Source organism: Schistocerca nitens, chromosome 4, assembly GCF_023898315.1.
Source record: "Schistocerca nitens isolate TAMUIC-IGC-003100 chromosome 4, iqSchNite1.1, whole genome shotgun sequence".
Lineage (NCBI taxonomy): Eukaryota > Metazoa > Arthropoda > Insecta > Orthoptera > Acrididae > Schistocerca > Schistocerca nitens.
In genome coordinates, this window is record NC_064617.1 from 307,690,018 (window position 1) to 307,712,700 (window position 22,683).

Consider the following 22,683-nt stretch of genomic DNA (forward strand, 5'->3'; position numbering starts at 1 on the left):
GCATATACTCCCATATCCTTTCTCTAGGCAAAATTTATGAATGTCTATTTCTTTAGTTTAGGACAATTCCTGATGAATGTTGCAACTCCTCTTTTCTTCACTTCTGCCCTACAAAAATAAGATGCTAAGCCTAAACCCTGTAACACTAACAAATCAATGCCAATGGTCACATGATGTTCAGATAGAGAGATTATATCAAGTGGATTGATGACTCTAAATCTTCAATGCACATAATTAGTTTGAATGTTCTGGTGCGGTGAAGATAGCTGAAATTACCCACTGACTGGGTTAAAATTTGGTGGAAATACGATACCTGCCGATTGCCGAAAATTTTTAACTAACTTCTGTTTGTGCTGATGCAATATGCCAGATTTATATAGTTTGGTTTCTTTCTCAAACTAAAAGTTTGTTTTAATCTTAATCTCTCTTAAAACTTGGTTTCTTTCTGTCCCCCCTATCCTAAACAAAGCTGCTATTTTGAATACTGTAGCCACTGGTAATTATCGCTCATGACAGTGCTTCCCTCCCTAAATTTTCTGCTGTTAGCCCAGACAGTTTACCCTTCCCTTTCCTATCGAGATGAAATCCTAGCCTAGTAAAATCCAATGTACTGAGAGAACCACTCCAATATGTGACTCTGATCGCGACATAAGCAGCCGCTCCACCTCCAAATTAACTTTCCTGACTAAAGAACTCAAACGGGGTCGGTCACGGTGCCTGAAACCACATTCAAACTCAACATTGGTATGCCTCGATGCTGATATGATCTTTGCGAGGTCACACTTGTCCTGTGTCAGTGCTATTACCTGGCGTACCCACAATGCCTTCCTTGGTGAAGTCTTTGCAAAGTGATCCTAAATCCCCTATCACTTCCTCCAAACCAATAAAATTTAAAATAAACTGTGATCTGGTATTCAAATTCTATTTCATCCTGCAAAAGTGGACCAATAGCTCTATCGTGAGAACTACGTAACAATAAAACTTTGTCTTTACTGACTTCCCTACATTCTTACTTTTTATGTTTCCTGCAGAAAGTTTGTTGTGCCCTATCTACAACAGCGTCTGCTTGAGGCTCATCAGTTTCTAACTGAAGCTACAGGTCAAACGTATTTTTCACATTAACCATAAAGCTGTAATTCTAAGCGCCGGCCGGAGTGGCTGAGCGTTTCTAGGCGCTACGGTCTGGACGTTCAGAATCACTAATACTATCGCCCCTCAAAAGCGGGTGTCTTCCCTCCTGACTCACTTTGTATACTACCAGTCATAAGCAGCATTTATCACGTTCAAAAACTTTATTTTTTTTTGTCCGCAGAAACATCATGTGAGGAATGGCAGAATGAACGGTGTCTCCCCCAATTTTTGCCACCACGCGTAGACAGACCTCACCCCGCACGCTCCCATTCTTTTCCCTGCTACTATTTGTTTATGCGCAAAGCACCTTCTGATGTGAAGCGCACTATGGTAAAGTGTCTAAACAAATACAGGGTTATTACAAATGATTCAAGCGATTTCACAGCTCTACAATAATTTTATTATTTGAGATATTTTCACAATGCTTTGCACACACATACAAAAATGCAAAAAGTTATTTTAGGCATTCACAAATGTTCAATATGTGCCCCTTTAGTGATTCGGCAGACATCAAGCCGATAATCAAGTTCCTCCCACACTCGGCGCAGCATGTCCCCATCAATGAGTTCGAAAGCATCGTTGATGCGAGCTCGCAGTTCTGGCACGTTTCTTGGTAGAGGAGGTTTAAACACTGAATCTTTCACATAACCCCACAGAAAGAAATCGCACGGGGTTAAGTCGGGAGAGCGTGGAGGCCATGACATGAATTGCTGATCATGATCTCCACCACGATCGATCCATCGGTTTTCCAATCTCCTGTTTAAGAAATGCCGAACATCATTCCGTCTCTAATGACCTCGTTGTCGACGGGACGTTAAACACTAATCTCCTCCTCCTCCTCCTCCTCCTCCCGAACATCATGATGGAAGTGCGGTGGAGCACCATCCTGTTGAAAGACGAAGTCGGCGCTGTCGGTCTCCAGTTGTGGCATGAGTCAATTTTTCAGCATGTCCAGACACACGTGTCCTGTAACGTTTTTTTCGCAGAAGAAAAAGGGGCCGTAAACTTTAAACCGTGAGATTGCACAAAACACGTTAACTTTTGGTGAATTGCGAATTTGCTGCACGAATGCGTGAGGATTCTCTACCGCCTAGATTCGCACATTGTGTCTGTTCACTTCACCATTAAGAAAAAATGTTGCCTCATCACTGAAAACAAGTTTCGCACTGAACGCATCCTCTTCCATGAGCTGTTGCAACCGCGCCGAAAATTCAAAGCGTTTGACTTTGTCATCGGGTGTCAGGGCTTGTAGCAATTGTAAACGGTAAGGCTTCTGCTTTAGCCTTTTCCGTAAGATTTTCCAAACCGTCGGCTGTGGTACGTTTAGCTCCCTACTTGCTTTATTCGTCGACTTCCGCGGGCTACGCGTGAAACTTGCCCGCACGCGTTCAACCGTTTCTTCGCTCACTGCAGGCCGACCCGTTGATTTCCCCTTACAGAGACATCCAGAAGCTTTAAACTGCGCATACCATCGCCGAATGGAGTTAGCAGTTGGTGGATCTTTGTTGAACTTCGTCCTGAAGTGTCGTTGCACTGTTATGACTGACTGATGTGAGTGCATTTCAAGCACGACATACGCTTTCTCGGCTCCTGTCGCCTTTTTGCCTCACTGCGCTCTCGAGCACTCTGGCGGCAGAAACCTGAAGTGCGGCTTCAGCCGAACAAAACTTTGAGTTTTTCTACGTATCTGTAGTGTGTCGTGACCATATGTCAATGAATGGAGCTACAGTGAATTTATGAAATAGCTTCAATCATTTGTAATAGCCCTGTACAAATGTAGTAAAAGCTTCATTCCACAAGGACTGATACTGCAGTCGTACAGCAGGTACTTACGGCAGGCAGTGCGAAGAAGGAAATGCCGAGGAGGGCGCAGAAGGAGGCGATGACCTTGCCCTGCCACGTGATGGGCACAGCATCGCCGTATCCCACGGTGCACAGCGTGATCTGCAACACACGAATCATCGTCAGCCGTCAAGACGACAGACTCAGTTACAGACGATGACCTTCTCATTACACTGCTCCAGTATTGTGTTCAGTTCAGGAATCTGTATTCATGTTCAAGTGACGTCACTACTTGTAAGTTGAGGGTGGAGGGGGAGAAAGGAAAGGAAAAGGGACGGACAATTGATGCCAGCTCCATCGGGACTTTATGCGGAATCAGCGGCGACGAGAGAACATGTGGATTCCTAGCCCATCGAGGAGAATCAATTATGTGAATGCATTGTGTGTGTTCTTTGGACATATAATTGTACCGCCTCGATGGGCAACGAATCCACCACATTCAGTGTGGACGCACATTTACGTCCGACCTCGTGAGGGAATCTCAAAGTAGGGAGCATTGAGGACACGGAGGGGACTGCGGATAGCTGATGCTAGATGGGAATGTGGGTCGACAGAGAGGTGTGCCTAGATAGTCCGTACAACTGCGATAAACACTGTGTGCTGGAAGCGCACTGTTTGACGGAACTGCCTAGTTCGCGGGAGATCCTGGGTTCGAGTCCGAGTCCTACACAAATTTTAACTCGTCGCCGCTGATTTCGCATGAAGTCCCGTTGTAGCTGACATCGGAAGTCACTTTCCTGTCTTCCCCCTGCACATTACATAATATGTATCACAGATTCCGCGCGGTGTCCGTTTTTTTCGGAAATGTCCGGAAGTACAGACCCAACATATTCGTACAACGTCATTTGATATTCGAATGTCAACTGTAGTGATTAGTGTTACTTGCATTCGGAGCGTAACTGCTAATGCAGTTCTACACACTACCGCAACATTCGTCGAAATTTTGGCAATTGGAAATTCAGCACAGGCATTAAACCGAGAACAGAATGGCGAAATAGGCAATTTCTAATAGACCCCTGGTCACCATTTCCTTCTTCTTTCGTACGATTGTAATACATAATCGAAGAATGCACATATAAATAATGCTGTTCTAGTACGATGCGATTACAAAGCATTTTCGAGAAACAGAGGTTCAAAGTTTGAGAGTCCTGTAGAACATAACAGGAGAGCGCCAAACGCCGTGCAGCGTTATTACAGCAACCGGTGAAGTCCACAGACTAGAAGTCTGTATGTACTGTGTTCCATTTTTTTTTCAGATCTCCGCCCAAAAAGTTCCATCGCTGCAAAGAATCGTGTTTCTTCGTAAATGAATAATAATGATAACCATACTGATCTGCCAATTTAAGCGGTTGCTCTAAAACCGCTGTTCGATGGTTGGCTCTCTCGTATGGTATTCAAATGTTGCCCACTACAATAATGCGAAAGATGAGCAAAACTGATGACTCGGGTGAATGGTTCCTTTGCGCAAAAAGCAGGATTATTTGCAGTAGTATGGAAATCCTTTTTAGAAGAAGGTACATGAAGTACTTCATCCGGAGCGATGCATAGATTTAAAACAAGAGAGGAGAAGATAGCAAGGAGTTCGAGGCTTTCAAAATGTGTACGTAGCACGGAGGGGAAGAAATACAGTTTGTAGATAGAGTGACGAAGAGATGCTTACTAGAGTAGGAGGAAAATCACAGTTGCTGGTTATAACTGAGAGCAGAAAGAAAGTGTATTTGACGTGCACCGAGAAGGAATTAAGGAGCTTTAAAACCCATTTAGAAGGTTACTTACGTGGAGAAGAGAAGGCACGGGCGAAAGAGGACTTCAACGATCTCATTAGTGAATGTAAATACAACAAACTGAAGGCGCAAGAAATTGTTCACAAAGAAGTAGAGACAAAAAGTAGCTGTTCATTGAGCAGAAAAGTGATCACGATTAAATGTTAGCAAAATGATAAGAACACTGTATATCGTTCTCTGATCTACCCCTTTCAAAAGATTTTTCTGGCCACGTTTCTCACCATCTGGAACGTTAATTATATTTTTATACTGGTGGTACCCATGGCCTTATTTTTGCAAACCTTCTTACCATGGCTATTTCGCGAAATCAACAGCCACATCATACTGCGATACCTGTAGACGTAAATTTAAGATTCAAATGAATCCTGAAAATAAAGTGAGTATCCTCCTGTCAGTGAGTCGCAATGAGACAGACAGGGCGTTCACTGGGACATCTGATACAAGTCAAAAGGACAACTAATTTTGTATAAGAAGAATTGACATTGTGTCCTCTTGCCTTTGGATCTCAAGGCCTCCCGTCTGTTGTTCGTTGTCTGTACAATCACCACAAATGTAACAAGGTGGATTCAGATCGGCACACGAAGCCTACATTGCATTGCGGAGTCACCTGGCTACTTCAGCAGAGGTGCAAAAAGACCTGAGAGGAACAGCTGGAGTCACGGTTTCCCATTAGACTTTGAGGAACTGGTTACGAGGAATGACGTTACAGTTCAAATTCCCTCTCTGAGTGTTGTTGCATCGTCGGTGGACAGCAATATTGATACGGTCTATGCTTTAGGAACAGGTACTCTAAGCACGTCGACTTGCTGCCAACAGTAGACTTTCCGCGCACCAGGATTGCGACAGGTGCAAAAAAATCGGTGAAACCAGTCTGTTTAGTTTCCTAGGTACCTTGCCTGTCAAACCGCTCCCGTTTATGAAGCGCATTAGTTCGCTCCATAGCCGTTTGTCAATAGTGACCCTACTTGTGTGTTTGGAATTAGCATGCGATGTTACTGAACTGTTTGCGCTAGCTCTCGACAACCTTGGCATTGTCACGCTTCCTTTGTAAGATCAGCATCCTGACTTGGTTGCAACTCTGTTGCGGCGTCCTGTGTAGTTCGCTGCGCTTAAGGCTTACGTGCAACCGTACAGGTAAGAAAGAACTATCACGAAGCTCACCTTCTGTTTGCCAGAACCCTTGTCTATAGGTTACTTTATCATTGGAAACCGTTTTATTCCCAGTAGAGTCGGAGTTTGTCTCTGATATCACGTGATGGGGTCGTACATGGAGATGCAGAAGTGAGAGCAGCACATGCCGAAAGACGTACAGCAACTCGAGAGACCCTGGCAAGAGTCCGTATTGGCGTGGCATGGTATCTGCATTTGTGGACGCATGTGTGTTGTAGTTAGTGATCGCCTTACCACCATGGAAAATATGAAACATATCCTGCTGAAGAGTATGAAGGGTTACACTTACGACGTGATTTTAAATTCCGTCTCGTGTACTATAAGGCCGGAATGAATCACCAGGAATTTCTTGTGAAGACTGGGCATTCCAAAGACAGAACAAGGTGCGATGGGTCTCAATTTCAAACCCATTAACTGGTTAACTGGGCGCTGGAAATGCTTGACAAACGTATTGCCTGGCGTCCTGTAAAACCACGCCGCGTCCTAGACCTCTCACGGGCTCTTACTGAAGGGTGGGAACGCTTACCCCAGTGACATCCGTATACAGTTCACGCTTCGCACATGTCAGAGTTGACATACGCCCGTGGGTGCTCGCCGCACGGCACGGAAACTAGAATTATAATGAAAAGCCGGCGCAAATGGCTGCCTGGACTAGTGTGTCCGCTTTCTTTTCGACACTGAACATTGTGGTTTCTGCTGAAAAAGTAACAGACACCCAGTGACACCGTAGTATGTGAACTATATGTAATGAATAATAGTACATTAGATAGCTTATATAATTTTCAGTTACCATTCGATACAGTACGGAACACTTTCACACACAGTTCCACAAATTCTTTTGAAGAGCGCATAACACCGACGAACGAGCTATCACTCTTTAATAGTTCTGGAGCGGACAAGTTAGAATATTATTAATACTCCGCAGTAAAACCAGTGATAAATGCATTTACAAGGTACACACTTTTCCATTACGAATGACCATTTATTTTTTAACGGATCCATAATGGTTGCACATTGCGTAACAGTGAAATATACTGTAGTGGAATTCAGTATAACGGCAGGCCTGCAAGAAAGTAATACTACAGTGTCTGAAGCGTACGTGTATCAAATTCACTATGAAAGCAGTAGATACACAAAAGACATAAACAATCATGACGGAATTACAAAGTTTCTTTCATAACACGTGTAAAAAAAATAAGGCATTTGCATTCCCTGGATGTAAATTGGCACAAAGGACCTCACTGTCCCGTTGAGTTATTGCATTGTTAGTACTTTGTCCAACATCCGTTCTATCTCGTAAATTCTTTTCGGCGTTGATTTTGTTAGGGTCTGTAGTTCTTGCAGTGAAATTGTCGCCCTTCTTCTCGCAACGCTCTTTCCAGGTCACATTATTATTATTTCGAGCTTTTCCTCATTACAGAGGCTTATCTCCAACATAATAATTTACTTGGAAATTACAATACAACCAATAAACGTTCTTAAACTATATTCTCAAAATATTTCTCCAGGTGTTTCGATCTTGTGTGTCTTCTTCCTCTGCGCCCATTCTCCTCATTGTGTGCTGTACATTTTGGAGCCAGGTGGTCATAGGTCGTCCTCTTCTTCTTCTCCCCTCCGGTTCCCACTCCAGTATCAATTTTGGTATTCTGGTTTTCTCCATTCGTTGTACATGCCCGTACCATTGTAATTTCTTCCTATCCTATCCAATCTGAAGATAAGGTGTGTAGATCACGTAACTAATGAGGAGGTATTGAATAGGATTGGGGAGAAGAGAAGTTTGTGGCATAACTTGACTAGAAGAAGGGATCGGCTGGTAGGACATGTTTTGAGGCATCAAGGGATCACAAATTTAGCATTGGAGGGCAGCGTGGAGAGTAAAAATCGTAGAGGGAGACCAAGAGATGAATACACTAAGCAGATTCAGAAGGATGTAGGTTGCAATAGGTGAGATGAAGAAGCTTGCACAGGATAGAGTAGCATGGAGAGCTGCATCAAACCAGTCTCAGGACTGAAGACCACAACAACAACAACATTAAGTCATATATTCTTTCTTTTATTTCCATTCTCCTTATTACTTCGGTGTTCCTTATCTTTTCTTTCCTAGAGATTCTTGCCGATCTTCTCCAAAAGTCCATCTCTAGAGCTTGTAATTTTTTAATGTGCTTCATGTTAATTGTCCAGGTCTCCGTTCCATACAGAACCACACTCTCTAATATGGATTTGTATATTAATTTTTTAGTTCTGCTCATTACATTCCTGCTCCATAAGACTGAGTTAAGCATCCCAATGACCCTCCGTCCGCTACTAATTCTTTTATTGATTTCTGACTCTGATTTTCCCTCGATTTCTAAAATGGATCCCAAATAACAGAAAGTGTTTATCTTTTTGATTTTCTTTCCTTCAATGTATAGCTCATCTGAATCATTAGTCAAGTATTCTGTTTTTGGTAATTAATCTACAAACCCCAAGTTTTGTATGCTACTGCTAGTTGATTGCACATATAGTTAGCATCCTCCCCATCTTGTGCTACGACTACTTGATCATCAGCAAATAATAAATGATTTAGGTAAACTCCATCTCTTATTTCTAATCCCATACTATTACATTTACGAGACCATGTTCTAAGGCTATTATCTATATAGATTTTAAATAATGATGGTGACATGGGACAGCCCTGTAAAAGGCCTTTTGTTGTTCTAAATTTCTGTGGAAGTTTATTACCAACTTTCACTTGGCAAATGTTATCTTTATACATCTGTTGTATTATTTTAATCAAGGAAGGGTTTATGTTTGCCATATGTAGTGCTCTCCAAAGTAATTTTCTTGGAACAGTATCATACGCTTTTTCTAGATCTATGAAAATTAATCCTATATTTTTTGATTTTTCCTTATGTTTCTCCAAAATCTGTCGTAATGTGAAAATATGGTCTACACATGATCTCCCAGCCGTGAATCCATATTGTTCTTCTTGGGTTCTAAAATTTTTTTCCAGTTTGTTTTTAATTACTTTTGCGAAAATTCTCATTAATGTGTTTGTAACACAAATTCCTCGATAGTTTGAACAAATTTTGCGATTCCCTTTCTTAAATATTGTATTAATGTAACCTAGCTTCATCTCGTTGGGTATTGAATCTCCATGTATCATTTTGTTGAAGAGCTGTGTTATCAGTTTCACAATTTTGTCACCACCATGTTTCAGACACTCCAGATTGATATTGCCTGGTCCCGGTGATTTACCATTCTTTCCTGTTCTCAACGCCTGTAGTATTTCACTTTCTAAAATCTGGATCTCATTATCTTCATGTCCTTTATCTTCCCCTGTTCATTTTTCTAGATATTCTTCTCTGTCCTCATTTAATAATTTTTGGAAATATTCTTCCCATTCCTTTTGTGTTATCAGTTGGAGATTAGTTTTGCTTTTTGTATCCTGGTATCCAGGTCATATACGGCCTCAAATTACCTTCCTTTGCGATAAACGCGCCTTGAAAGTATTCCCCAAATGTTTTCAACGCGGTTCAGATTCGAGCTACGTGCAGGCCAGGACAAGTCATCGATATCTTTACCTTCAAACCGTTTTTTGATTCTAGCAGAACCATACACAATTGCATTATCTCGTTGAATCATTAGACTTTCTTCCCCTAGGTCCTCATACGTGCTATCAGGTCTGTTTTTAACACCTCAGCGTACATTTTAGAGTTCGTTCTATTATTAAGCCAAGAAATGCGTGATTTACCTTCAGTGTAGAAGGCTGCCCAAATCATAAGACCTCCTCCACCAACATTTCTCCTCATTCTTACCTGCTGCTCTGTTCTCAGATTATGCCAATAATACTGAAATCCATCCTGCCCATCTAAATCAAATTTCTTCTCATCACTGGAGAGCACATTATCCCAGTATGTAGTTCACAACAGCAAACTCCAGACTAATTTGTTTATTTTTGCGTGTTAACGAGGTTTCCCGCAGTCGTTTCTTGAATGTGGCAAAATTTATTGTACACATCTGGCAGTTACTGGCAACTGTAAATCAGCTATCAGTTGAGTAGAATAATGGTTTGTGGGCCTTGCTTAGAGCAAAAGTAACCCTTTTTATGCCACAGATAATTTTCTACTTTGCCCATATCGTCCTTTATCGTGGGCCAAATCTATTGAAATTATCAATCACTATATTTGAACTGTAAATCAGCAATCAGTTGAGAAGAATGATGGTTTGTGGGCCTTGCTTAGAGCAAAAGTAACCCTTTTTAAGCCACAGATAATTTTCTACTTTGCCCATATCGTCCTTTATCGTGGGCCAAATCTATTGGAATTATCAATCACTATATTTGAACTGTTCATCTTCTTGGCAATTTGACGATTAAAGTGCCCCATTTCCTTGTATGTACTGATTACTGCTTTTTCATCACATGGAAACAGTTTTGCGCGTAGCATTGTCACAATGGTGGTTTATGCACACAGCATCCACTGTCAGTAATGGTGTCTGTTTCCTATTTGCCGTCAAGCAACGTACGCGTACACTAACACCGCACAGAACCGACTGTCTTTTTACCGTGTTACACCGTCTACCACGCGAATCGTTGACGTCTTGTTACATACTGTACTACTGAGATCAAACGCGGTACCATTTGACTGCATCTGTCGGCATACTGGATTTCATACTGTTGCATATACATTTCTCACCACTATTCCAACCGACAATGTTAATTTTCCTGGAAATATCCTGGCTTTATACTAATTTCCACTACTGTACACTTCTATGTTATACGAGTATGAATAAGACTGTATTTTGTATTTCGGTTTATAAAATGTTAATTTTCCAAACATATTTCAGAGTTACAGCTTCATCATAAGAGTCTACAAAATTCCCGATAAGATGACGAAAACCTCAAATTGGTCTTGGAAAACCTGGTGATGGCGCTTATGTTTCGAAATATGTATCGGGAATAAAAATCTAAAAAACTAAAAGTCGAAGGAGTTTTATTCAGGCAATGTATGGACCATTCATTCATTGCGACAAGTGTTCAACACGATGTCGACAAAAAGGATGTTCGAATATGCTGTACATACAAGTTAAAATAAAAATGTTGCTAAATTGTTAGAAAATTAATCAGGTCAATCTTTTAACAGTATCTTGGATGCGCCGTCTTTTGACGCAACAATAACCGATGGAGCCTACATTATTTAGTGAACACCATTGTTTGCCACAAACTCAAATAAGAAAGTTTTCTTGTTTCGGGTTGCATTAACTTCACTGAAGCGTAGCAGTCACAGAGTCCAAGGAACGTGAGATACAGTTTAGGACTGATCACGGCATCTTCTCTGTGAGATCCAATAACCACCGGAAGCTCACAGGCCAAGTCAAGCAACACACGGTAAATTTCCATTAATTCAGACTCGACTGTGCATGTTTCAGTGCAACGAATGGAAACAGTAAGGTAGTTTTAGTGTGAAGTATCGTGAAGTCAGTCCATAGGTATCACGAGAGGCATAGATTATATACGTTCTGTGTATGACAGTAACGTTCATACAAAGTTTCATTCACTCAAAGTCATGTACCAATGTGAATCACATGAAAATTATCAATATTAATTTTTGTAAATAAGTGGCGGAAAACTTCTCGATATAATGCTCACAATGCTTAAAGTAAGTTGTCCAGAGCGTACGAATTGCCTGAACTCCCGCAGAAAAGAATTCGCTTGGAAGTCTGTACAACCATCTGTGCACCGTGTCGCATGCCTTGACCCGCGAAAGAAAATTCTTAGTTCTTTCAGTGGTCCAAACACTTGTAATTCATTCGTAAAGTATCTGGTAAATATTTTCGATACGAGAAACTTGAAAAACCAAACACTTTGCTACCATGGTTACGGAAGTACCAAAACTTTCCCCACGTTCGAAATCACTCAGTTCGGACATTCTCCATTTACAACTATGCAGAAGACTATTCTGATCACGACTAACATTTGTAATTTATTGAGGTAACTGCACAGGTGGTGTTCGTGGTCAAATACAACAGCGCAAGCTGCAGCCTTGGCTAGCATCTGAACGTATGTTCAAGTACGCATTTCTCGCGGTGTTTCCATATTTTGTCCAACGCCTGTATATGTATTAGGTGCAGCTGAGGATGGAGATGCTAGCCCCGAAATTGATCGTGATAAAATAAAAAGGAACTCAAAATTGTGTTTAAAGTCATAGGCAAATTTATTCGTTATCTCAAATTATCATACGATTACGTTCCAGCATTCCATCCATGATGAAAAGTGTAAATATATGTAGGACTGAGAATATCCCCTACTCTCGTAAAATTTATAAAAAAAATGGCTCTGAGCACTATGGGACTCAACTGCTGAGGTCATTAGTCCCCTAGAACTTAGAACTAGTTAAACCTAACTAACCTAAGGACATCACAAACATCCATGCCCGAGGCAGGATTCGAACCTGCGACCGTAGCGGTCTTGCGGTTCCAGACTGCAGCGCCTTTAACCACACGGCCACTTCGGCCGGCTAAAATTTATATTTTCATGTGTTACTGTCCATCACTGCTTCCCACACCGAAAAAAACATCGACATACACTATACAAAAGTATGTAAACCTACTTCAGGGTCACTATTTCCACAGGACTCGTGCCAAATACACTGAGGTGACAAAAGTCATAGGACACCTCAAAATTTCGTGTTAGACCTTTTGCCTGGCGTACTGCAGCAGCTCGACGTGGCATGGTCTCAACCAGTCGTTGGAAGTCCCCTGGAGAAATGTTGAGCCATGCTGCCTCTGTAGCCGTCCATAGTTGCGGAAGTGTTGCCGGTGTAGGATTTTGTGGACGAACTGACCCCTCGATTATGTCCCATAAATGTTCGATGGGATTCATGCTGGGTTATCTGGGTGGCCAATTCATTCGCTCGAATTGGGTTTTTGAAATCAATCGAGAACAGCTGTTTCCCTATTGACATGGCACATTGTCGTCCATAAAGATTCCATCTTCCCTCGGGAAGACAAAGTCCATGAATGGCTGCAAATGGTCTCCAAGTGGCCCAACATAACCGTTTCCTGGCAATGATCGCTTCAGTTGCATCAGAGGACTCAGTCCCTTCCATGTAAACACAGCCCACACGATTGTGGAGCCACCACCATTTGCACAGTGCCTCCTTGACAACTTGGGTCCATGGCTTCGTGGAGTCTGCGTTACACTTGAACCCTGCCATTACCTCTTACCAACTGAAATCGGGACTCATCTGACCAGGCCACGGTTTTCGAGTTGTCTAGGGTCCAACCGAGGTCACGAGCCCAGGAGAGGCGCTTCAGGCGATGTCGTGCAGTTAGTCAAGGCAACTGCCAACTGGGTAGGTCGTCTGCTGCCATAGCCCATTAACGCCAAGTTTCGCCGTACTGTCCGGACGGATACGTTCGTCGTACGTCCGCAGTTTGTTTCTGTGGTTATTTAAAGTAATTTTGCTTGTCTGTTAGCATTAATAATCCTACGCAAACACCGCTGCTCTTGATCGTTAAGTGAACGCCGTCGGCCACTGCGTTGTCCGTGGTGAAATGTAATGCCTGATATTTGGTATTCTCGACACTCACTCCTGAAACTGTAAATGTCGGAATACTGAATTCCCTGAAGATTCCTGGAATAGAATTTCCAATGCATCTAGCTCCAACTACCATTCCGCATTCAGTGTCTGTTTATTCCCGTCGTGCGGCCATAATCATGTCGGAAACCTTTCCACATGAATCACCTGAGTGAAAATGATAGTTCCGCCAATGCACTGCCCTCTTATAAGTTGTGTACGCGATAGTACCGTCGCCTATATACGTGTATATCGCTATCCCATGACATTTGGTATTTCAGTGCATATTTGTTCCTATAGTTATGGGACTCACAAGTCTCGTCCAGGGAAACCATAGGTCTGTTGTCCTCAATATGCATTAAATGAACAGTCCGCAACAGTGTAGCTTTCGAGGCGACAATAGTCCTTCATTCCACAAGAAATTTGCCTCAACCGTCACATTTTGTGAACCTAAAACCGAAATCCAATTTATTAGTCAGTGGTATAGCAAATTGGTATCAGATGTAGTCCTACGTGAGATTAGGTCTAACTATAGGCAGTACATATACTGACGTTTGTTCCTACTTTCGTGTAAAAGACTCGTCAAAGAATTACTTGTATACGAGGACACCATCACACCTCCAGTAACAATTATTTGTTGTTCCTATGTCGCTTGAGCATCACGCAAATGTTATTTTTGGACAAGGCGATGTACCATTTTGTTGGGATGTCAATGTATGTTACTAGCGTAACGAATTTACCTGTTCGGTAGACCACATGTGATAATTTCATAGTTGGACCTCAGTATTCTCCTTACGTAATAGCAAGGGTAATTTCTAAAAAGTTTGAAACAAAGAATATAGTCAATTTATTGATCTCTCTTGTGATGGTGACTAACATATTTACCGAAAGTTATCGTCGAATGCATACTTTTACAAAGGAACCCTTTTACACCACTCACTAATGATTTCACTAGTATGTTCAATTGGTTGGTTGCACAACGAAGCAGTTGCACTTCTGTGTTGTTTGTGCAACGAGAATAACGACGTTTGAAATCACGAAAGGTCCTTTTGACAACCTGAAGAAAGACGTACAGGCGTTGTGTGTGAACCTTGTATGTGACGATCTATAATGGAACATTAATAAGTAAAGACACAATCGTATTAGAGACAGACAGAACGTATTATTGAGAGCATCGTTTCGCTTGAGGTATGAGAACTAGAGGAAACCAATTGTTTTAGAAAAGTATACAAGGAGTAATTACAATGAGACTAAAATCCTGGCTGTAAATAGAGGATAAAACATGAAGTCTCTGCCAGTCTAGGATAAGGTTACGTGTTGTAGAATATAGCTGGACTGATAGTGAAAAAAATTCACATTACGTATTAGAGTTATTTTGATTTTTCTTCCTAAATGGCATTGTGTTGCAGTTTTGCGACTACTCACCACCCCCCACCAGAGGGCATCTGCGAAGTTGGAGAAGCTCGTGGGGTTGGCGTCCTTCTCGGCGAGGTACACGAGGAACGAAGCGAATATTAGACCCAGGAAACCGATGTAGAGAGTCGTTATCAGCTCCTGTAACAGAGGTAATCATTCGTCAAGATCTGTGTGGCGACTGCTGTAGCTTTTCATGTAAGAACTACCTCACTTGAAATATTACGCCGAAGCAAGGGAAATTATGTCCTGTTATCTTCCCATTAAACACGTACTTACATTCGTATGTCTCTACATATAGCTTACGCTTTCCTTTCATTAAGCTGACAAATCGCGTATCATTCTGAAATGATCGTTGAATGAATAAATCACTAATATTAATACAAGATACCAAGTAACTTAGTCAGTACCACAGCGACAAAAAATTTGACACAGAAACCGATAATACGTATTGTTGGTATTATTGTTATTATTATTAGTTTGCGCAAAAGTTCGTAGCGTTTTTCCATATGTTTAATAAACACAGCAGATACACGTAACAGAAATTTTAGAAATCAATAATATATTCTCCTCCACTGTTTAGAACTGTCTGGCAACGCTGGAGTAACTATTCGAGTACGCGACTGTAGAAAGCATGTGGTTTTGAGGCGAAGAACTCGTCGAGCCATGTCCGAAGCGCATTTTCATCTGGGAAGGAAGTTCCTTGAAGGTTGTTCGATAGGGAGCGGAAGAGGTGAAAATTTGAGGGCGCTAGATCAGGTGAATAAGGTGGGTGCGGAATCACTTCCCAACGTAAATACCGTAAAGCGCTTTTTGTCATTTTAGCAGAATGCTGGCAGGCGTTATCGTGGAGTAGCATCACATTAAGCAGTTTTCCTGGGCGTTGTTCTTGGACTGTGTCTGCAAGACGTCTCAGTTGTTGACAATAAATGTGAGCGGTCATATGGTTGCATCACGGGGAAACAATTCGTAGTACACCACACCGTCGTTAATACATCAGATGCATAACATTATCTTCGGTGAATGCGTGCCTGTCTTAGTGCGGGAAGTTGCTGCTTTGCTTGGGCTCAACCATCGTTTCTTTTTCTCATATTAGTATAGAGACACCGTTTATCGGCACCAGTAACGATACAGGACAGGAGTGGTCGGTGTTGTTCACGAGCTAATTGATGAGAAACAAGTGTAGATGCACACATGGCAATTTGCCAATTTTTGTGATTTTGCCCTACCGCATGCGTTACCCAAACGCCTGATTTTTGAATTTTCCCCATCGTAAGCACATTTTGCACAATGGTGGAATGATAACAGTTCATCACTTCCGCCAGTTCTCGAGTAAACTAACGCGGATCATTGTCGATTAATGGGTTTAAACGATCTTCATCAAACCCCGAACGTCTCCCTGAACGTTGAGAGATACTAATACCAAAACGATCCTCCATAAAACGAGAAAATTATTTTCTTGTTGTGCTGTGTCCAGTGACATTATCACCACACACGACGGCAACGTTCCTGACTACCGCCGCACCTCTCTATTGAACTCAAACAGAAGACTAAATCTGAAAAGTTCCGATTTATCCACTTGCCACTCCATTTTGTAGCGTCCACAGCTCCACCTTCTATCTCAAAATGACAACATATAAACTCAAACAGCAACAGTGAACTACAAGTAAAGAATGACAGTCGATAAGTAAACCCGTAGCAACCGGAATACCAACATACCTAACAAAAACGCTATGAACTGATCCACCAATTTAATATTTACGTATGGAGTCTCCTGGATCAAACAGTGCTTTTACACTCGCTACCCCGTCGTTCATTCTGTCTCCGTGGGATGTTTGTCCTTCTGCCCAGTTCGTTGCTGGTCTCTATGGAATCTCATTCTCTGGCTGTACTACGCTACAGTTTACCTTTTGACTGAACAGAGTCGTGTCTTCTACTTCCACATCTTCTATAAGGGATTCCTCGTGATCCTTCATAACTTGTTTGATCCAAAGCGTATTATTTAATTTCTCTATACATTTCACAATATTGTTTGTAAGCCTAAGGCTGGGAGTTTTTAAATACACCCATAAAATTGTAATCTTCGGTCTCTAATATCTGTTGCCAGGTTAAATATTGCTCTGTTTCTTTAAGGGAGCTCAGTCTGTATCCATCTTTCGCTTTCTCTGAGCCAAGAATTCTCCTAAGAATCTTTTGTTCTTTCGTCAGGGTGTCTTCGATATCGCCTTTTCTGTTGAGAACTGGAGAACTGACGTTTTGATCGGGTACAGAGCTTCATATTTGAACACCGTGATGTAAATTCTAAGTTCTGCATGCCTGGACATGCAGTATTTTTTTAAGATGTCATACAACCTCCCGTACGCTCTTTTGTGTTTTTGTACTCGAATCCTCTCTGCTTGCTTTTCTAGCCCCGTTGGATCAATGACCTCACCTACATACTTCAAGCATCTGACTCTTTTTAATTTGCGTATGTTACCTGTTTAATTTGTAAATGTTAAATTTATTGCAGAGGGACTCGGTTTCTTCTAAAGAGATTTGTATGCCAGCTTATTCAGCGCTTTCTTTGAGGACTTCTGTATGTTATGTTGCTGTGAGTCCGCTTGCACTGTGGAATCTTCTCCGAATGTTAAACGGTGGATCATAGTGTTATCTTTTGTTCAATCAAATTGAATAGGCTTCCAGAGATTTTTAACTGTTTTCCGATTTCTTAGTGCCTTTACCTACGATGAGATCGAAGAGGAACTGTTATAGATACGTTGAACAACCAGCTGTATGCCAGTGATATTCATTACAGCGCACTGGTGTTGTCAACAACCATTCGATATCGATTGCGGGATGGAGGGTTCCTCTAGACTCATCCATGCATTACAGTTTTCAGCTATACTCACCCATGCTACTTCAGGATGTTTTCTAAAATCATTCAGCCAGCTGCCATTAGGTCGTAAGCTCCGCCTTTTCTTGTATCTAGCAACCCAGCAGACAACTTTCTTAATCCATCTGTCATACGTTCGCCCACAACTTTAAAAAAATCCCACCCACCTCCACTTCATTTTCGTTACAATTGCGTCTTCCACTAGATTATGTTCCCCGAGCCATTTGTTTCTCTTCTTTCCGCTCCTAGCAACTCTCAGCAGCCGGCCGCGGTGGTCTAGCGGTTCTAGGCGCGCAGTCCGGAACCGCGCGGCTGCTACGGTCGCAGGTTCGAATCCTGCCTCGGGCATGGATGTGTGTGATGTCCTTAGGTTAGTTAGGTTTAAGTAGTTCTAAGTTCTAGGGGACTGATGACCACAGATGTTAAGTCCCATAGTGCTCAGAGCCATTTGAATTTTTGAACTCTCAGCATGCCTCTCCCTATAGTGCACTCTTAAACTATGCATGTTCCAATGGTTTTTCGTATTACAAGTCTCTGTCTCAATGCTGTAAGTCAAAGCTTACAATGCGCGCTGATTCTGTGTGCTCGGTGATAATCTGAGAGAAAATGTTGCACATTACGGAGCAGCGGTTGATACATCTGAAGTTTCTCAAGTCCGGTCTATCTTTTATTTTGCCAAGTCAAAAAATTACAACATTGCTCCACTCACCCTTTGTGCATTTCAATGTCTGTGCATTTTTTTTAAAATATGGCATTACGTATAGTTCCATCTACCCAATATATGTTTCTCTTTTCTTCCCTTCATGTTCTTTGCTTTTCAGTGTGTCACGTCCAAAACTTTCATTGTCTCCTCTCACATCGTCTCGAAGACCAGTATCAGTTGCAAAGCGATTTAGAAAAGATTGCTGTATGGTGTGGCAGGTGGCAGTTGACGCTAAATAACGAAAAGTGTGAGGTGATCCACATGAGTTCCAAAAGAAATCCGTTGGAATTCGATTACTCGATAAACAGTACAATGCCGGCCGTTGTGGCCGTGCGGTTCTAGGCGCGTCAGTCTCGAACCGCGTGACCGCTACGGTCGCAGGTTCGAATCCTGCCTCGGGCATGGATGTGTGTGATGTCCTTAGGTTAGTTAGGTTTAAGTAGTTCTAAGTTCTAGGGGACTGATGACCACAGATGTTGAGTCCCATAGAGCTCAGAGCCATTTGAACCATTTGAAATAGTACAATACTGAAGGCTGTCAATTCAACTAAGTACCTGGGTGTTAAAATTACGAACAACTTCAGTTGGAAAGACCACATAGATAATATTGTGGGGAAGGCGAGCCAAAGGTTGCGCTTCATTGGCAGGACACTTAGAAGATGCAACAAGTCCACTAAAGAGACAGCTTACACTACACTCGTTCGTCCTCTGTTAGAATATTGCTGCGCGGCGTGGGATCCTTACCAGGTGGGATTGACGGAGGACATCGAAAGGGTGCAAAAAAGGGCAGCTCGTTTTATATTATCACGTAATAGGGGAGAGAGTGTGGCAGATATGATACGCGAGTTGGGATGGAAGTCATTAAAGCAAAGACGTTTTTCGTCGCGGCGAGATCTATTTACGAAATTTCATTCGCCAACTTTCTCTTCCGAATGCGAAAATATTTTGTTGAGCCCAACCTACATAGGTAGGAATGATCAAACTAAAATAAGAGAAATCAGCGCTCGAACAGAAAGGTTTAGGTGTTCGTTTTTCCCGCGCGCTGTTCGGGAGTGGAATGGTAGAGAGAGAGCATGATTATGGTTCGATGAACCCTCTGCGAAGCACTTAAATGTGAATTGCAGAGTAGTCATGCAGATGTAGATGTAGACTAATAGTTTTGTGTAATCAATGTACTATACCATATTTCTGTTATCGTTCTTAATGTAATCTGTTATATCAGCCTTTTCTGCAGTAAATTCTCACAATGTAAATTTCCAAGTTCCTGCTAGATGCTGGTGTTTGTTCTTAGCTATGTGTGTGTACCACTGAACCCGGCACTGCTTCGCGATTGCTAATTTTGCATGGGTATTGGATTTACATCCTAAACTCCTTCCCCCTCCCTCCCCCCCGCCTAACTGTCCATCTCCTCCTCTCCCTCCCTTTGTCTTGTGACAGCCAGAGCGAGAGCACCAGCAGCAGCGAGTACTGTTTGTATAAAGCGTTTATTTTGCATTTTGTCTACGACCTTCCACTAAGGAAGGGATTCTATTTGTGTTTATCTGCTCTGCATAGAAACTAACAGTTCTTGATCGTTAGGAGAGAAATTTATTTTGTACTTATTTGCTGCGCTTAGCTTTTAAATAGTTTTTCTGGGAAAACCTAGCGTAGTTTTCGCGTCTCGTATTTCAGTGAGTGTTTCTTGATTATCAGAGTAGCTCATCAGAAGATTATCTTGGGAATTTGTCACCGTATAGAGTAGGGTAAACATAGTCATGTGTAGGGACTGTGGTTGTTGTGAGCGGACGCAAGGAGAATTGGCCACTCTTCGGGGGCAGGTGGAGGCTTTGTCTGTTAGGCTCATCGAGCTCGAGGCGCAGGCGTCGGCTCGTAGTGGCGTTGGGGCAACTGTGGTGAGACCTATGCCTACTTCGGTGGCCTTGGAATCACATGGAACCCCTGATGTCGCTGCGTCTTCCGGCAGTGAGCATCTTACCGGTCAGCCATCACTCCAGGGTGAATGGCGGACAGTGGTGGGCTCGCGCTTGCCTGGCCGAAAGGCGAAGGTGGGATCTGGCCGCGTGGCAGCTGCCTTACCCCTTTCCAACAGGTACGGGGTGCTTCCTAGTGGTGATGACATCGTTTCCGAGCCACCACAGGATGCCTCGCCTGTTGGGCCAGTGGCCGATTCTCCGGCAAGGTCCCGACAGTCACAGAGGGCGGGCCTATTAGTTACAGGGAGCTCCAACGTTAGGCGGGTTATGGAGCCCCTCAGGAAAATAGCGGGTAGGTCGGGGAAGAATGCCAGTGTGCACTCGGTGTGCTTGCCGGGGGGTCTCGTCCGTAATGTGGAGGAGGCCCTTCCGGCAGCTATTGAACGCACTGGGTGTGACCGGCTGCAGATAGTAGCACATGTCGGAACGAATGACGCCTGTCGCTTGGGTTCTGAGGCCATCCTTGGTTCCTTCCGGCGGCTGGCTGATTTGGTGAAGACAACCAGCATCGCACGCGGAGTGCAAGCTGAGCTTAATATCTGCAGCATAGTGCCCAGAGTCGATCGCGGTCCTCTGGTTTGGAGCCGTGTGGAGGGTCTAAACCAGAGACTCAGACGACTCTGCGACTATAATGGTTGCAAATTCATCGACCTCCGTTATTGGGTGGAGAACTGTAGGGCCCCCCTAGACAGGTCAGGCGTGCACTACACACCGGAAGCAGCTACTAGGGTAGCAGAGTACGTGTGGCGTGCACACGGGGGTTTTTTAGGTTAGAGGGACCCCCCCTTGGGCGAAACGATAAAATACCTGACGGCTTACCAGAGAGAACATCATCATCGTTGATAAAGAACGTCCGTCCTCAGAGACCAAAAACAGGAAAAGTTAACGTAATATTGGTAAACTGCAGGAGTATCCAGGGCAAGGTTCCTGAATTAGTATCTCTTATTGAAGGAAATAGTGCGCATATAGTATTAGGAACGGAAAGTTGGTTAAAACCGGAAGTGAACAGTAACGAAATCCTAGACACAGAATGGAATATATACCGCAAGGATAGGATAAACGCCAATGGTGGAGGAGTATTTATAGCAGTAAAGAATTCAATAATATCCAGTGAAGTTATTAGCGAATGCGAATGTGAAATAATCTGGGTTAAAAGTATCAAAGGTGGGTCAGATATGATAGTCGGATGCTTCTATAGACCACCTGCATCAGCAACCGTAGTAGTTGAGCGCCTCAGAGAGAACCTGCAGAACGTCGTGAAGAAGTTTCGTGATCATACTATTGTAATAGGGGGAGACTTCAATCTACCAGGTATAGAATGGGATAGTCACACAATCAGAACTGGAGCCAGGGACAGAGACTCTTGTGACATTATCCTGACTGCCTTGTCCGAGAATTACTTCGAGCAGATAGTTAGAGAACCAACTCGTGAAGCTAACGTTTTAGACCTCATAGCAACAAATAGACCGGAACTTTTCGACTCCGTGAATGCAGAAGAGGGTATCAGTGATCATAAGTCAGTGGTTGCATCAATGACTACAAGTGTAATAAGAAATGCCAAGAAAGGAAGGAAAATATATTTGCTTAACAAGAGTGATAGGGCACAAATCGCAGAATATCTGAGTGACCACCATCAAACGTTCATTTCTGAGGAAGAGGATGTGGAACAAAAATGGAAAAAATTCAGAAACATCGTCCAGTACGCCTTAGATAAGTTCGTACCGACTAAGGTCCAAAGCGAGGGGAAAGATCCACCGTGGTATAACAATCATGTACGAAAGGTACTACGGAAACAAAGAAAGCTTCATCATAGGTTTAAGAGTAGTCGAATCAAAGCTGATAAGGAAAAGCTGAACGAAGCGAAAAAGAGCGTAAAGAGAGCAATGAGAGAAGCATTCAACGAATTCGAACATAAAACATTGGCAAACAATCTAAACAAGAAGCCTAAAAAGTTTTGGTCATATGTAAAATCGGTAAGCGGATCTAAATCCCCTATTCAGTCACTCGTTGACCACGATGGCACCGAAACAGAGGACGACCGAAGAAAGGCAGAAATACTAATTCAGTGTTCCGAAACTGTTTCACTGCGGAAAATCGTAACACGGACGCCAAAATGGAAAATATTGAAATAAACGATATCGGAATTGAAAAACAACTGCTATCACTTAGTAGCGGAAAAGCATCCGGACCAGACGAGATACCCTTAAGATTCTACAGTGATTATGCTAAAGAACTTG

At 42.7% G+C, this 22,683-nt stretch overlaps 1 protein-coding gene across 1 annotated transcript in view; it reads right to left on the reverse strand.

Annotated features, from left to right (window-relative positions):
* The window catches only part of LOC126253138 (potassium voltage-gated channel subfamily KQT member 4), a 1,084,963-nt gene that overhangs the window by 344,446 nt on the left and 717,834 nt on the right, over positions 1-22,683 (reverse strand). Inside the window, exons 5-6 of the mRNA XM_049954282.1 lie at positions 14,912-15,040; positions 2,965-3,075 (exon numbers count right to left, since the gene is read on the reverse strand). Coding sequence (XP_049810239.1) covers positions 2,965-3,075; positions 14,912-15,040 — 240 coding nt within the window. The remainder of the gene's footprint in view (positions 1-2,964; positions 3,076-14,911; positions 15,041-22,683) is intronic.